Source organism: Brachycentrus maculatus, unplaced genomic scaffold (assembly GCF_059751285.1).
Source record: "Brachycentrus maculatus isolate JH-2025_06_01 unplaced genomic scaffold, ASM5975128v1 h1tg000119l, whole genome shotgun sequence".
Taxonomy (NCBI): domain Eukaryota; kingdom Metazoa; phylum Arthropoda; class Insecta; order Trichoptera; family Brachycentridae; genus Brachycentrus; species Brachycentrus maculatus.
The window spans coordinates 2810227-2828407 of NW_028280872.1; the positions used below are offsets into that span (position 1 = coordinate 2810227).

Below are 18181 nucleotides of genomic sequence, written 5' to 3' on the forward strand. Positions count from 1 at the left end.
ACCAAAGTTTTAAAATAGTCTGTATTAGTGATAATTATATATATATATCTATATTTAAATAGTTGCTATTCTAATTGTCAACTGTCGATATAATGCCACTTCTAGCCTCTATTGTGAGAGACAAATCATAAACACCAATCTCTTAACGCATATATATGTCTTATATTCAAAAATGTCGGAAACAAACTAGATAATTTCCAATTTAATTAGTATTCTCATACAATCTCTTGAATATTATTGTTTTCCCTCACCGTAGGCTGGTTTTCAAATTTGATATCTCAGTATTATTGATGCTAATCATTGACTTACTTCACTCTGTGGTTGTTTGGTCATTTGATTAACGGTAGAACCACCCAACGTTCAATTTGACCAAAAAAATATTATAAAAACCTTTAGTTTCATAGAGTACTGAATTTTTTAATTTTCGTGAATGGTTAAAAATCAAAATGTGAAAACAACTCTTGCAACTTGCCAATTATAAGAGTTTGTTTATATCAATGCATGTCAGCAGTAATTTATTTTTGCATTGTTTTAATATCCCTGCTTTGGATTGATGTTACATTTTCAATTATTTTACAAATGTAAATAATGATAACTTCACATGCGTTTTTATGAAATTTTTTAGTCGTTTTTACCTTTTATAAACCTGAATTCACTGTTACCGAGGTCATCGTAATTGAGTTGTTATTACAGTAAACCCCCCCTACAATGTTGAGATAGGTACCGCGTTATCAAAGGGAACGTTATAGGGGTTAATGTTTTTAAATTGTATTTTAATTTTGAATGACTCATTTCAGTCTTTTCTGGTGGTTAAAATGTAAAATTACAATTAAAAAAATTAATCCCTTATAACATTCCCTCTGATAATGCGGTACCTTTCTTAACATTGTATGGGGGTTTATTGTATATGAAAGCTCATTGTAACCGAGTTTTATTGTATGTATATTTGTATTTTTTTAAAACTAAAAACCATACCATTGATTTTATGTTTTTATAGCCATATTTAAATACTCTTTTCTTTATTTAATGAACAATATGAATTAAAATTAAGCTTTTCATTGAAAATTTTATTATTTTTTCACCCAAAATAAAACAGTCTAAAGAATAAATTGTTTTAAAGTGACATATTATACCAAAGTTACTTCAATTTTAGAAAATAAAAATTGTTTCATGGTCTGACAGTATTCTAGGGTAGACTGCAATTTAAACATAATAAATTTAACTAATTATGAAGAAAAATATCATACAAATCATAAATATCGTATGATCTTTTTCTGATATATTTAAAAAATATCTCTCTATATGTATTTAGTTGAGTCTTGTAAATTCAAAAGAAGACCTTGTTAAAATTTATCCAGATGTAAGTAGGTACCAAAAGAAAAATTCACTGTTTTTCATTTGATTGCTTTTCCTCAGATATTTTTGTTGATCTGCTGCGCTTAATAATTACTATTTTTAAGCATAATAAATAATGAAATGCCTTATTTGTATAAATTTATTGTAAAACCTGCCTAAAACGGAACACAATAGGTCCGGTATTTTTGTCTGTTTTCAAATGAAAAGGCTATGGAACAATGTTAAAATATGTGATCGTTTAGGATTACAATGAAGGAATATTTAAAAATAAAAGTCTCTAAATAAAGGAATAGGTTCATATGTTTATTTTACTGTCCTATTTTATTATGAATTAATTATAACAATTTGGAAGAAACGCCAATTATAATTGGCATTTCTCTTCTAGTTTCTCTGTCCCCACATGTCTTTCCAAGTGCATTGATGCTGCTTCTTCACAAGGGAATGTTGTACAATCATCTCCTTGACATCCTGCGTCAACTTCAGAAATTCTGGAAAATTCTGGTAATCAGCAACATACGGTGGTTTCTAGAACACTTTTGTGCAAGTTCTAGAAATCCTTGTGCTCGAAATTAATATCGCTCACTCCTTTCGACAACATCAAATATCAAAAATCGTCAATTTTCAGTTGTGCATGTTTTCGAATGATGAATGCCCAGGAAATGTACTATATCCCAGCAAAAGCGGCATATTTTTAACGTAATATTTACCCGCTATAGGGCAAAAAGTGTTGTTTTTGCATTTTGAAGAAAATGTATTGTTTAATTATTTTTTTAAATATACTAAATATTTTTCAAATGGAGAAAAAACCTTCAGGTTTTACCTAAAAAGATCTGTTGCACAGTAAAAAGTTCAATAAGTGGCTTGATATTTATTTTTAATATATTTTATTATATTCTTGAACTTTAAAAACGATCTTCTGAAAAATCAAGTTTTTTGATTTATGACATTTTAAAAGGAGTGAGCGATATCTTCTATCTATTATTTTTTTTTTTTTTTAAAACATATTACAAAATCATGAATTCCCCATGAGTGATTTCCATTTCACAATTATGATAAAATGATCTCAGGTTATTTACGCAAATGGTTTCCCGAAAATTATTCCATTGTCACATAGGTAGTTTTCCAGTTTAGAGTATTATTTTTACATAGGAAATGATTGTGCAATTTATTTTCTGTTTGCCCAGACTCCCAGTATAAAGGGAGTCTGGTTCAGGCAGGTTTTACAGTATTTATCTTTTATTTCATTATTTTTTTTATTTTTATAATGTATGTATGTAATCATTGCAACAGTATTTCACTTCCTTAATGAATAATGATACTAAGATTAGACTGTTACATTTTTAAATAATACATTCAGTGTTATGTAGTTTTAAAAAAGTACCTAACCAAATTAGTGAGCAGCTAATTAAGTCATCTCTAAAATAAATAATAGACAATTTGAAAAGATTTATCGGAGGAAGATGCATAGAGTAGAAATTTATATTAGGTAAAGGCCTTTCCATGTTTTGACCCAAAGTGTAATGTATAATTGTAGGTAAACATCACATTATTAATTTTGATACTAATGAAATACAAATTAGATATTAAAATAATTATATATTTTATGTGAAAATGCCTGTTCTGATAACATTAACAGTTTGAAAATAGAGATTGTTATATAAATAAGTGCATTTTTTTTAATATTGTGTTTTGAAATATGAAATGTCAGAAAATATATTAATTTGAAGGTTAATTTTGCTAATTTATATGCCATTATTTTTTTGTACTACTAACACCATCCGACCGTTCTTGCAATGTTTAGTACATATTTATTTTCTACACATTTTTACATTTATAAAAGTAACAGGCCTAACATTATAAAAATATTGTTATAAAATAGCAGCTTCTGTTTTAATTATGAAAGTAATTACTTTATATCCGATAGGTTCTGAAATACAGGGCCTTGCATCATGCTCTAAGGCAAAAAAATATTAAAAATCATAAAATTATAGAAATAAAATTGTTACAATTTTCCCCAATAAATTTAAAAAAATTCGGAAAATCTAAATTTTTGTTTGATATCGAAAAGTTAATTAAAATAATTGTCTGTTTTTATCATGAATATCGCTTTTGTATTTAGTGTGATTTAAAATGTTCGGTCGTTGCTTTTATTGTGTGTAATTAATAAATTTGTTTATTCAGAGTTATCAAAACCTTACATCTAGGATTGCTATATTGCTACATAATGTTGAAAATCGGCTGTTGAAAGAGTATTATGTAAAGTAAAACACTTTGTTACATTAAAGAAATAAAGGCTTGTATGAAGTTTTCAATCAGATTTTTAGTCGTTTTATTCATATAATATTTTTATCTGATATCCAAAAAACACCGAAAGACATGTCAAAAATAATGTCTGCTTACAATAATCAACTATGCAACTGATCGGTCATCAAAGAAAAGAAAATTCCTAAATCAAACCTAAACCTAAATCACTCGTAAATAGTGATGAAACGGATAGTGATTTGGCCGGATATTTTGATCCTTACTTTTGGTGGTCAATCAATGCAAAACAATATCAAAACTTGACAAAGTTTGCAGGAATTTACCTTTCAGCTCCATGCAGCACCGTTTATAGTGAGAGGTTGTTTTCTGAAGCCGGCTTTGTCTATGAAAACAAGCGCAATCGCCTTTTGCCCACAAACACAGAACATTGTGTTCATTCGTCATAATTTACCTTTAGATAACTTTGAATATAATTTTTTTTGCATACTTGTACCTAATTGTTTTCAATAAATAAACAACCTAAATGTATCGTGTGAATGTTGCTCACGAAGAGAACAGTGTGACTAGTATCTACAAAAATAAATTTGATATTACATATTTTTAATATAGTTGTAGATTATCGTCAGCATCTCCTGATTGTTTGCAATATATTGAACGCGGTGAATATGTTAATTAAATATGGATAAGATTCAATAAGTTGCCATTCATGGGTAATAAAAATGAGACTTTTGAAGAAATAAAAGGGTTATTTATATTTGGTAGTATTTTATTCTAAATAAAAAATAACCATTAATTCTTGAACCATTGTTATAAACAATTTATGCAAAAAATATACACAACCCATTTTTTAAAAGAAAAGTGCAAACATTTTGTATTACGAAAAAATCCATAATAATAATGTTATTATAGTAATATTGGAGTGCAAAAATCACAAATTAAAAAAAACACATCGCTCACTCCTTTCAAGAACGTCATAAATCAAAAATCTTCAGTTTTTAGTTGTGCATTTTTTCGGAATGCCCAGAAAATGTACTATATCCCAGCAAAAGAGGCATATTTTTAACTTAATATTTACCCGCTACAGGGCAAAAAGTGTTGTTTTTGCATTTTGAAGAAAAGGTGTTGTTTGATTATTTTTTCAAATAAACTAAATATTTTTCAAATGGAGAAAAAACCTTCAGGTTTTACCTAAAAACATCTATTGCACAGTAAAAAGTTTAACAAGTGGCTTGATATTTATTTTTAATACATTGTGTTATATTTTTAAACTTTAAAAACGTTCTCCTGAAAAATCAAGTTTTTTGATTTATGACGTTCTTGAAAGGAGTGAGCGACATGTATCATTAAAAATATTTCTGTCATTTTTTTTACAGAGAATACAATCAAACAAAATATTTTGTTTGTTCAGTCTAAAATATTGATCTTTAACCTTAAAAATCCACCATCACCAGGGGATATTTTAAACTAACATAATTAAACTAAAAGAAAATAATTGCTTCAAAATATAAACCAAAATGCTTTTTTTACCTATAATTTGTATGAAACTTGTTTAAACGGTTCCCGACAATAATGTGTTAACATATTTGCTAATGAAAAAAAGGATAACAAAATGCCCTTGTAAGTATTATATGTTACTATTACATATGATTGAAAGCAACACCCGTTCCTCCTACTTCAGTCAATTTGGCATGAAATCCGCTGCCATTCAATGTCTGTATCAACTTATTGATTTTATCTTCATCTGCGTCGTTTGGAATCAGAACAACAGCAAATCTGAAAAGGAATATGTAAAAACAAAATTTTCTGGAGCAGTTCTTTTTGAATAATAAATACAATGACATGGAATCCCTTTCATATACTGTAGGATGTGTATTGTATGTGTTTTTATTTGACTTAGGTTAGTAAAAACAGATCTATATAAAATAACACATCTATAATAATGAGATAAGCATTATCGATAAAATTAAGAAAGGTGTGTTGAGATGGTTTGGACATGTGGAACGAATGAGTGACGAAAGAACGGTAAAACAAATTTATGAGGCGAATGTTAGTGGGAAAAGAAGCAGAGGAAGACTGAGAAAAACATGGCACGATCAGGTATGCCAAATACTTGAAAGTGGTCAGGTTAGGAGTCGTAACAATCGGCGGGTATGTATGAGGAGATGCATGAACGTGGAAGAGGCGAAGAATGTTTGCAAGGACAGAGTGGTGTGGCGCTCTTTTCTCTCTGCCTACCCCTGCGGAATTTTTTTTTTTTAAATAGACTAAATATTTTTCAAATGGAGAAAAAACCTTCAGGTTTTACCTAAAAAGATCTGTTGCACAGTAAAAAGTTCAATAAGTGGCTTGATATTTATTTTTAATACATTGTGTTATATTTTTAAACTTTAAAAACGTTCTCCTGAAAAATCAAGTTTTTTGATTTATGATGTTCTTGAAAGGCGTGAGCGTAGTGTTTAATTTTTTTTAATAAAAATGTAATGTTTGTTTGTTCAAAATCCTCTAAAATTATTAACTGATTGCTTTAAAATTTTGATGTGTCATATTCAAATATGAATATTTTTTCATTCTTCAGTCTTTGTGTAAAAAATTGCTTTAAAATTTTGATGTGTAATTTTCAAATATGGGCATGTTTTTCATTCTTCAATCTTTGTGTAAAAAATTGCTTTAAAATTTTGATGTGTAATTTTCAAATATGGGCATGTTTTTCATTCTTCAATCTTTGTGTAAAAAATTGTTTTAAAATTTTGATGTGTCATATTCAAATATGCGCATGTTTTTCATTCTTCAATCTTTGTGTAAAAAATCATATTAAAGTGCTTATTCAAGTTACCCTCCGCCACCTGCTCCTGTCAGTTTGCAGCTAAACCCGAATTTGGACGAATGCGTTCGGATCCTTTCCAGTGTCGGGTGAGACACGCCCAGAGTTGTGAGGAGCTGATGATTTATATCAAATAATTCCTAGAAATAAGTGTTTAAAATATATATACAGTGAAACCTCTATCTATCGTTTTTAAAGGGACTTATTGAAATAAACCATGAATGCGGGAAAACAATGAATGCGGGATTTAGAGGTCAATACACAAAGATATACGATGGAGTAAAGATACAGTCCTCCCAATCTACGTAACCATTGGTAGAAGAATAAGTTTTAGATGTAAATAAATATATTTATAAAAAAAAATACAAAAACATGAACAGAACCAAATAAAAATTACAGTTTGCAACGTTTGCTTTAAAATTGCATTATAAATAATCTGCGATCGACATTTGTTTTTTTTTGCTGTTTTATTTCCGCAAGTTAACAGTACTTCAGCTTTGCAAATGATATTTTTTTCGGCATCAGTTACTGAATGAAAGTAAAAAATCTTTAAAAGAATATGCATGCTTCTGAAAACGAAGGTACAAGTAGCGGCTCCATTTGATCAATATCAACCTCTTCTGCTGTATCCATCAACCTTGCGTCACACAAGATTTCAATAGTTTCTATCTCACACGTTGGAATATTGTCTTCAGGCTTTACTTTTCTTATCGAAGGTCTCGGTAAAGTGTATGTTGATAAATATAATGTAGTCATTAACAAACAGAAACATATCATTCAAAGGGCCTGGCCATACGAAAATTTGCAACAAAAAATATACATTTAAAACTTACGCTTAGCTTTTTATAGTCGTCAGTTAATATTTTTTCTTCATCAGTGTTCATATCCATAACTACCTGAAAGGAAACAAGATAAGTAAGTAAATAAAACAAGAAATATTCTCAGTTTGTTTGTTAACCCTTTCCAGTCTCAAAAAAAAAAAACTCCACCAGGTCCACAATAGAAACAATTTTTTTCATTAAAAAAAATAAATACTCGATTTGTAGTAAAAATGAGATTTATTTTTGAAATGTACATAGTAACAGCCTTATCTATATTTAATTTTTTTTATTAGAAATAGCCCGAAACTCATCAACAATTCTTGGATGACAGATGGCTTTCGAATTTCTTCCGATGTTCTAGTAGGTTGAATATTATTGAATATTGGTAATAATTTCCGTATTGCTAACAGTTGTTCGCGCGTGCACGGTGCAAGTGTAACTGACAGTTGCTAACTGTTGAATGTGAATTGAAGTTCGTCGATCATTTAGCGCCACGTGAGCCGAACCAGCTCCTAAAACACCCTTTTGTATCCCTTCCAGGTAAACAGTTACTCATCCAAATGGTCAAAAATCATTTGTCCTCTGCACCACACACTGTTGTAATAGATACGAGTGAAAAAAATGTGAGCTTGCATTTTAACTTAATTATATAACTTAGTGATAAAAAAATGTCAAATGACATTCGACATAGGACCTACGAGGAAAAAAAATCAATGTCGAATGTGATTCGACATTGGACCAGTAAGGGTTAATGCTGTCTAAATTTGTCTTCATTCTACGATGGAGACCCCAGAACTCTACGAAGGAGAGCTTGGGAGAACAAAAGAGGTGTCGGAAGACCCCAAAAGAGATGGCCTGATGACATTGTCGCTACTGGCTGCAGGCAGTAACCAACCGGAGGAAATGGAAAGAAGGGGAAGAGGCCTATATCCAGCAGTGGAGAACAGAGGGCTCATAAAGAAGAAGAATGAGAACATTTGTCTTCATACTCACTTTTAATGCGGCTAAAGAGACTTGATTCAGAGACTCCATTATAGAATCGACCAGTTCAGGATACCTCTGACGCATGTCCACAACTCTTTGGACAAGATCCCGAGTCTGCCTGCTGACTCTTGTGTCCACTAATATTATCCTCAACTTCAAGTTGAGAGCGTGCGGAACGGGATCGGATCCTTTCTTGAACTGGACGAGAGATCCGAAGGTGCATGTTGCATTATCAACACCTTGAAAATTTACAACATTTTGAGTGTCTAAATACATTCATTCAAACATTTAAACCCTTTATCCACACCCGATGGTGCACAGGGCACTGCATCATATAAATGCAGTGTTATATTGATCGTTAACACATGAAGGAAAGGTGATCAGCCCTCTGCTTCAGGTACCAAGTCCAGGGTAATATTGAATAAATATAACAGTGAAAAAATCACACCTTTATTTTGGGTCAAAACCCCCCCCTGGGAATTGAACCCAGGGTCTCCAGTACGGTAGCCGAGTGCACAGACCATCACATTACGGAGGCGGACAATTATTATTTAGTAAATATATTTTTTTAAAATGGGAATTGCATTTATTATTTACCTTGCTTATTATAAACAAAGTTTAATATAGTTTAATTAAGTGGACTTTTGTGTCTTCTTCATAAAATATTTTTTTTAAATTTTAATTTTTTGTTGGGAACAGGAGGGATAATCTAGTATGGGCCGGTCAGGAGCTACTCAGCATTTGCTCATTGAACTAAAAAACTGTAAAACTTCTCGGGAGAAGTCGGACCGTTGACTAAACTTAGCACAGGGTCTATATCAGAGGTGTCAAACTCAAAAGGCACCAAGGGCCGCATAAGGTATTTTGTGTATCCCGGCGGGCCGCATCAAAAAACTCAAAAATCTCATTTTCATTTTTATCTTGCTTTAAGTGAATAATTTACTATCAAAGATAGTCACATGAGGTACAGTAGATCTTACTTAATGATTTTGTAAATGAATATCATATGTTCCGTTACAAAAAAATTATTTCAATGAGTAATTAAAATAAATGAAAAATATATCCGCGGGCCGCAAAAAAAATACTCGCGGGCCGCGAGTTTGACATGCCTGGTCTATATGATGCAGTGCCCATGCACCACTAGGGGCGTATACGGGTTAGAAGAAGATTATTATTACCTGATGGATTCCCATGTGCAATTTTTTCACAACAGAAAGCCCACTCCGATATTGCAGTTTTTTCTTTGAAACCAAATGTTTCTACATCCAATTTTGAATCACCATCTTCTCCAAAGGCTAGGTTATACGCAGCATCATTATTCAACTTCAAATATTGGAACATGGCACCTGCCAGGCTCACAGAATACGAGGCAGAGCTACCTGTTCCAGCTCCAATGGTCAATTCAGAGTCGATTATAAGTTCTATGGGAATTTCCATGTCAAAATGGTTGAAAATAGCACAAAACAGATATAAAACCATTGTAATCGCTTGGAACTGCACATTGCTGATTTGAATATCATATTTAGATTTTTGATTATCAAGAAAGTCATGGATATTCTTTATATACTCCTCGTGATCAATATTTTTTGGGTTCTTCAAGTCAAATTCCTCATTTTCATTCTTTAAGGGAATGTCAAATAAATTCGTTAATGATTCAAAGCTGAATGATATTACGAAACGTAGATTTGATAAATTAACAATTAGATGGGGATCTTCGATATTCTTCTTTTCCTACAAAATACAAGGATTACTGAACCATTTAGAAACACAGTGTCATTTTGTAAGTATAGTTTTAGACACAGGCTAAGTGCGCTTGTGCACTACACGGAATTTTACTGTCCGGCAGTCCAGTTAGAATGAAAAAATGGTATGATTGGCTTGTGCACTTGTCCGTCTTTCTCCGGATCGGTGAACGATCACGATGCGCGTGAACTTGATCACGCTAAACTGTCGTAGTCGCTTTTACTAAACTGTCGTAGTCGGACAGTAAAATTCCATGTAGTGCACAAGCGCTTTAAGGAGAGAAGTGTTTTATCCATTCCCTATTTAAACCATACTATTTTATGTAAATGAAGAAGCCATTGTACTTTTTTATTATGATATATTTCTATATTGTTAAAATATACAAGTATTTAAAAAAAAGATATTATCTTTTTTTTAAAGGAATAACCTGCGCATCTATTTAGAGGCTTGTCTGCAGGTAAGATAAGTAAGGATAGGGAAGACAGATGTGAAAAATACATTTAACAAACAGGCAGATGAATTGAAAATAAATCTTTCATGAATTTATTTTGAAACTGGCGGGAATTCCTGCGACGCCAGTTTAATCTAATTTTGTTAAAAATACTACCCTCAAGCCGAACTTTTAGGCACCGAAATAGCCAGAAATAAATCATTATAAAATAAAACAGCTTTGTTTTACCACTTTATCCAACAGGTTTCGACAAGAACCGTGTCATCATCAGGGTTTATGTACTAAATTCTAAAACATTGAAATACTCATACTTAATAACTTGATGATGACAATGTTCTTGTCGAAACCGGTTGGATAAAATGTACCAATAAAAAGTGGTTAAAACAAGGTTGCTTTATTTTATAAAATGTGCCACAAAGTATCTGCGCAAAACATTCAAGAAAAGAAATAAATCAATTTGACACATAAAAATAATTATATAAATAACTCAAATCATCTAAACTTATCCCGATACTGATTATACTCGCTCCAGTTCTTCTAACTTTGCAGTATTAATAAATAGCTAAATTATTTATTTAACCGATTTATTAGTCTATATTAACTGTTGGAATGCTGAAAATCAATATTTCGACTGTGGTATACTCTGCCAAAAGCACGGCAGTCGATATATGGACGATGATGTCAGATTATTTTTATTTTATTTAAACTTCATGTACAGAAAATAAATAAGTACATAGGCGGGCTTATTACTAAAAAGCAATATCTTCCACCCAACCAAAAACAGACAAGTGATATTGATTTTGGTGGTAGAGATGGCAGGCTGTATCGCGGCATGCGTGTTTCTAAAGTTTGATTCATCAATTATATTTGCAAGTAATCAAATTTAACAAATTCTTAGTGAAAAAAAATAAGTATATTGTTGTAAAAACCTATTGTTGTCGCCGTGGCAATGTCCAATTAATTTGAAAGGGACCATTTTTGCATAAGTCTTCAGCAATTTTAGCATACATACAGGAGAATGTGACCAAGTGCATTTTTTTACAAAACCGTGATCATTGATTATTTGATATCTTACTAGATTAATATTGCCCTGAAACTTGGAAGTATAATGTATTGACTTGTTAAAAATGACTAACTGCATTGATGTTTATTTTCTTGCCAAGCAAAAGTGACTTAAATGGCCCTCCTGAACATTTTAAGTTTTGCTAGTTGGTCACTTTCTCCTGTACGACTACGATATAAGAAAAAATCTCAGCACTAAAACGGTTAAGTGATAACTTTTACCTGCAATTTAACTCTTGTTCTCATCCCAAGACTTGCCGCAATAGCTGTTTTCCCATAAACAACTGAATGTTCTCCATGTAGAATCACCTTTCCGGGTGCGGACACCTCAAACCTCAGTAACTCCATACTCATTCTCGGTATATTACTAATAACTAAGTGTATGTTTGATTAAGTTTAAATATGGTTTAAATTGATCAATTACTAAAAAAAAAAACTAAAATGTGAGTCAGCATAGGATGAAATTAAAATAATACTCAAAAGTACTAAAGTAAGTTTGAAATGAAAATTACATTTATTGTGACTTAATATTATTTACATTAAATTTACAGTAAATTCAAAAAAAAATTTACAGTAAATTCAATGACCTATCATGTATGTAACGAGTAGACAGAGGATGAAATTGATGTTTATGATGATTTAGCTTGTTCCCACTGTTCGACTGTGAACGTCTTTTGGGAAAAAGCGTGAATACTTTTCAATTCTTCTTGCAAAGCTGCATTCACAAGTCTGGAAAGAGAATTATAAATATGCACTCTGTATAATTTAGGGGACACTAGCTAGTATATCAGCTGCTCAACTAGGAAGTTACAAGGTCTAAAACTCTTGGAATTTATTTTAAACTCTTTATTTTTACATAAATAAAAATTGTAAACGTAAAAAGTAATAGTAAATAAACTATAAATAAGCAGTTCTTTTTTTTTAGTTTAGTAATGAAACTCACAAATACAAAGTCAATGGTTTTTATTTATTTTGTCAATCCATCCTATGCAGGGTGATTATCCTTTCCATAAAGACTATGGGCATTTGTGCACTACACGGAATTTTACCGTCCGGCACTTCAGTTAGCGTGATTAAACGATGATTGACTTGGATTGGCTTATGCTTTTGTCCATCTTTCTTCGGATCGGTGCGTAAATTCAATCACGCTAAACTGTCGTAGTCGCTTTTATTTTTAAAAACCGGACTGCCGGACGGTAAAATTCCGTGTAGTGTACAAGCGGCTTATCACTCTAATTTATTAAATTCCATTGGCATTAAAAATATAAAACAGTCAAAATACTGATTATCATCCTATTATGTATTAAAAGATAAATATGGCATCCAAGATGGTCCATTGGACATTGTTATTTATTACAGTGTATTATTTTCTTTGACAGATGTAAAATCTCAGTGAGGAATATTCTTTTATTTGTGTTTGAAAAAACCATATAACTTGCATTGGAATCGTCAATATTAGGACATACCTGTGACGGGCAAGCAGTGGTTTCCCTTGGAACTTATCAGAGACAATAACTACAGAGAACTTTCCTCCACAACCATCTGATTCATCCGTCACCTCCTGCAACAAAATATTAATGCCATTTGAAAAGAACTGGCAGATTTAAAATGCCAATGATTGGGTTGTTTCATAGTTTTAATTTCACGTTCTGTTAATACATTTTGTCACCTGAATGCGAAACTACCCTAACTGCATATAAGGAAATTTTACAGGGGAGGCAATTAAACTTTCCAAAGTGAGTTCTCTATACTAATGTGTAAAGGCAACTAGCCATAACTCAAGTTGCGGCTGTATGGCGTAACACGGCTCAAAGCATTCTTAAAACTGGCCTCTAATCATATACAATCACAGATTTTGCTCTATCTCTTTCCTTCACCGAGATATTCATTATCCAAATAGCCGCAAAATTGTATTAATTTGATATATGTGTTGGCAAAAAGCATTTTTTTAAGTTAACTTTAAACTCGTTTATCTCAAAACTACTGTTTTTAACTTGCGGCTATTTGGCTTTGCACATTATTACATCATTTAGTGGTATTTTCTTTTTAATATTTTGTTTGAACAGCTATTTAAGTTCTGTACAATAAAATTTGTTACATATTATAACACAATATTTTTAAAATTTGTTAAATATTACAACATAATACATGAGTAAAAAACAAAATTGACTTATGTGCGACTTAGGAAGTTTTCCGTTCAGATGACAATTTTTTTTATATAGAGAGAGATTGTGTATGGCACTTTAATTGAAATTTAAGATTTTTAAACAGTGAAGTGTGTGGTGTTGGAAATTGGTGATTATCCAAGCAGGTATGAATATGTTATCCATCAGGTTTGACAACCAATCTATGGTAAATGATGTGGTGATTATTAATTTCCAAGCTTGACCCGACAATACATTGTCACTCAAAAATACCAATGATTAAGGCATGCAGTACTAGCATCGGGCAGCAAAAATAATTTTGACTTGATATAATAAAGATTTGCTTTATCCAAATATACCAGTGTTCACACATCACTCACTCCTTTCAACATCATATCGCTCACTCCTTTCAAGAACGTCATAAATCAAAAATCGACAATTTTCGGTTGTGCATGTTTTCGGAATGCCCAGAAAATGTACTATATCCCAGCAAAAGAGGCATATTATTAATTTAATATTTACCCGCTACAGGGCTGAAAGTGTTGTTTTTGCATTTTGAAGAAAAGGTATTGTTTAATTATTTTTTTAAGTATACTAATTATTTTTCAAATGGAGAAAAAACCTTCAGGTTTTACCTCAAAAGATCTGTTGAACAGTAAGAAGTTCAGTAAGTGGCTTTATATTTAGTTTTAATACATTGTATTATATTATTAACTTTAAAAACGTTCTCCTGAAAAATCAAGTATTTTGATTTATGACGTTCTTGAAAGGAGTGAGCGATATATCAAACACCTTGATTTTTCAGGAGATCGTTTTTAATATAGTATAAAGTTTAAAAATATAATAAAATGTATTAAAAATAAATATCAAGCCACTTATTGAACTTTTTACTGTGCAACAAATCTTTTAAGGTAAATCCTGAATGTTTTTTTCTCCATTTGAAAAATATTTAGTATATTTAAAAAAAAATTAAACAATACATTTTCTTCAAAATGCAAAAACAACACTTTCTGCCCTGTAGCGGGTATTATAAAGTTTAAAATATGCCTCTTTTGCTGGGATATAGTGCATTTTCTGGGCATTCCGAAAACATGCACAACTGAAAATTTACATTTTTTTACATATGACGTTGTTGAAAGGAGTGAGCGACATGCTCCTAGATTTTTATACAATCGTATATGTCGTCTTACTTGCTGTTTATTGTAACTCTTGTCAAACAAAAATTTGATAAATCAGTTGACAGTAACATGACTTACCACAGAAGAGTATGCCTTTAAATTGAAAGGATAACACTTTCAATACTATGTAAGTTATATTCACATGATATGAATTCAAGAACACTTGGATATTTTATTAGGAGAATTTAATCAGGTTGAAAACAAATGAAAGTATTGTCAAAATAAAATGGAGTGTTCTTAATAAATAATTTTAAAATAAGAACCAAAATGAAATAAGAGAAAATAATTTGAATAAATATATTTATTTACAATCACATATTGCTTCACTATTTTGTCTTGTGGACAACAAAGTTATTTGTACTTTCATTTGGTATGATGAATTGACAGTAATTAAAGTAAATGTAGAACAACAAGAAGTTAACACAAGAAAAGGATGATACTAGGAGCGGAAAAAGGTCCGGGTATTTCTGGGGAGGAGGAACGGCTACTGACGCTACCGTCAACACGAAGATTACTAGAGTAGATAACATAAACAAAAGATTGAATATTTTATAAAAGAGCCCACTGTATTGGTTCTGCGTTCCTTTCAGAATGTTGTTGATCTTCGTGACATTGAATATATCCATAAATGTAACATTTTTATCCATCATCATCAGTACTATGCTGTATAAGCTCAGAAATAGAACACTGGTAGAGAAATAGGCTATGAAAAGACCGTCTTTCAATAACAAAGGCAACATGCTGAAGTTAGATACTATCAGGAACCATAGGCAAGGCACGGGGTCGAGGGGCAGGTGCAACAGGACGGGAACAGCGCACAAGAGGATCGTCTTCTCGTGAACTTGGAAGGAAAACAAGAAGAAAGAGAGAGAAGAGTTTATCAAAGATAGGATAAACTTCTTAGTATTGGGACGAAAGAATAAATCTAAAGACGATGGCAGCAACGCTACGCCGGTGGACAATAAACAAACTTTGGCCATCGCCGCATTATCAAATATCTTTTTAAGTTTGATGAACACGTTGATGGAGCACCAGACATTGGCCACCTTGTCTTCGAATACTCCGCGATCTACGGGAAACAGCCGAAGCAGAACTTGCCAAACCGAGTCCAAACTAGTCAGATAAGGCATCCAAATAATACCGAACGTTACGATAACGGTAAAACCTATTCGGATCAAAAGATTCGTACAATATTTAACACTCTTACGCCTAGAAGGTACACATTTTCTCAGTAGATATAAGAAGAAAGGCAGGGAATGATAAAGTTCCATTTGTTTGTAGTTCACAGCCAGCGCGAAGAAGATCGAGGCCAAGACGAACTTGTCGAGTAGTATGAACATGGTCGCCCAGATGAACAGGCCGAGAGAGACGCAGTTGTACTGAAAGTGCCCGTAGTCAATTAATATGATGCCGGGGTACATCAAGCCTATCAACGCCGACACTTCCGGTTGGAAAAATATGTTTTTTATCAGTGTCGACATTCCCCGAGCCTTCAGCTCTTTCATTTTTAATTTGTAGTTGATGTAGGAAAACCCCACAATGGCGGGAATGTAGAAGTATAAGTCTGATGCGAAAACGGTCCAGCGCATGAACAGCTTGTGGGGAGCGCTCTCGTAGCCTCGCGAGGAGAATAACACGACGGATTCGGGGTCCATTATGTCCGCCACGTGTCCCAACGCCAGACTGTGGTAGGCCGTCAGCGGAGGGTAGTCCAAGCCCCAGTACATGAGGTCGTTCTGCGTCGTGTTGGTGTACCACTGCTTCACCGGGATGTGAAGGGTGATCTCCTGCCAGTGCCTCTGGGCCTCGTAGTCCCCGAACATCGGCGGCTTCCCTTGCCCCGAGTACGGGTACAAACTCACGACCCAGCGCACTAAGATCGCCAGTACGACACTCAGCCATAGGAATCCTCGCGGCAGACTGGTTATATTCATCGAAAGGTTTGTCTTCATCGTGCTCATTATGCGCAAATCGTATTAAAAACCAACCCGTTCGTCACATCAAACATCAAACTGAAAAATGAGATTGCAAACGTAAGCCGAGGTTGGTTCGCGTACCGGTAGATCGGATTGGATCACATCGGGTGATGTGGAAGAAAGATTAACTTTGGTGCAGGTTAAACTTACGACATGAACTGCATTCAACTCCTTAATGAGCTTATTTTTTAAATAATCTTCTGTGTAAACCATCATTAAATTTTTAAAAATATGGCCACGAGACTATTAAGTACGTATAATATTATTTTTTATCGACCACATCCACCAACGCACGCCGCTACGTTCGAAACCGAGAGAAACGTCAAACAAAACTGTCAAAATTCAGTGTTCCGGAACGCATATTTTTAAAGGTTTCGAACATTTTGACGCCATCAATAAACGTCATCAGAAAAAAGAAAAAGATTAAAGTATGATTTATTTGAAAAATAATTTTTTAAAACCTATAACATTAATTTGACTGCTGATTTAAAAAATAAATATGAGTGTTAAGGTACATTTCGTGCAGAATGAATTTGTATATTTTGAAAATGGAAAAATTCTTTTTATAAGAGTATTTGTGAAAACTTTGGGTGCAAAAGCGAGTTTTTTTTAAAACTTGGGGTCGAAAGCAAAATGTAAATATTTATTTTTCCTCTATTTTCAAACTAACACTAACAATTGGAACTAAACTTTCAATAAAAGAAAGATTTGTTTGTTTGTTTACTATTATATTTAGTTACTTTTTAAAAAATAGATAAATATTTTTAGGAAATAAAAAGTCATAGGAAATTTCATTGTACCGTACACAGAAAATAATTTCTTTCGACTCTTTTATTGTTTTGAGATTTTGTTATGAATTTTTTAGGCAATTTTGCTCTACAAATAAAAAAAAAATCCTGGTCAATTGATTTAGATTATTTACAGGCAGTTAATATATTGTGCAATCTAAAAAATCCTTATATGAGCTCAAAACTGTAATCATAACAAATTTTGATTACCAATATAATTTTTTCATTTTCCAAAGGGTAATTTCAAGAACGTAAGGTCGTAAGAACGTTAGAGTGTTCCGGTAAAATCGGAAAATAGAGTATATTTTTGCACGGAGTGTAATGTTTACTCAAAAAGGCAGTGGGCAGGACATAAAGCGAGACAGAACCCCACAAGATGGACCCCGAGAATTCTACGATGGAGACCTTGGTAGAGCAAAAGAGGTGTCGGAGACCCCGAAAGAGATGGTCCGACGATATGGGGGGTAAAAACTGTCTGCAAGCAGCAACCAACCGGAGTAAATAGAAAGGGGGAAGAAGCCTATTTCCAGCAGTGGAGGTCAGACGGCTCATAAAGAAGAAGTGTAGGTTGTTGTCTTTGGTTAGTGTTGTCTAT

General features: G+C 32.5%; 1 protein-coding gene across 7 annotated transcripts; it reads right to left on the bottom strand.

The window, feature by feature from the left end:
- Positions 1-4976: 4976 nt before the first annotated feature.
- Positions 4977-17156, bottom strand: gny (ALG6 alpha-1,3-glucosyltransferase garnysstan). 7 transcript variants are annotated; one of them, XM_088259751.1, is made up of 9 exons: positions 16949-17156; positions 12967-13061; positions 12155-12229; positions 11723-11849; positions 9423-9975; positions 8254-8483; positions 7273-7335; positions 6452-6579; positions 4977-5391 (listed from the first exon to the last, which is right to left on the bottom strand). In XM_088259751.1, the coding sequence occupies exons 1-9, from the start codon at positions 17012-17014 to the stop codon at positions 5256-5258; spliced, it is 1473 nt and encodes a 490-aa protein (XP_088115877.1). In that variant the 5' UTR covers positions 17015-17156; the 3' UTR covers positions 4977-5255. The 7 variants fall into 7 exon arrangements, with proteins under 7 accessions (XP_088115877.1, XP_088115873.1, XP_088115872.1 ...); XM_088259747.1 differs by lacking the exon at positions 12155-12229 and having other exon boundaries at positions 11723-11923; positions 16949-16990; XM_088259746.1 differs by lacking the exons at positions 12155-12229; positions 16949-17156 and adding an exon at positions 14901-15027 and having other exon boundaries at positions 11723-11923.
- Positions 17157-18181: the final 1025 nt, after the last annotated feature.

What these genes read in the sequence shown, in the direction of transcription:
- gny (XM_088259745.1), bottom strand. Translation starts at nt 16,783, where the DNA reads ATGAGCACGATGAAGACAAACCTTTCGATGAATATAACCAGTCTGCCG.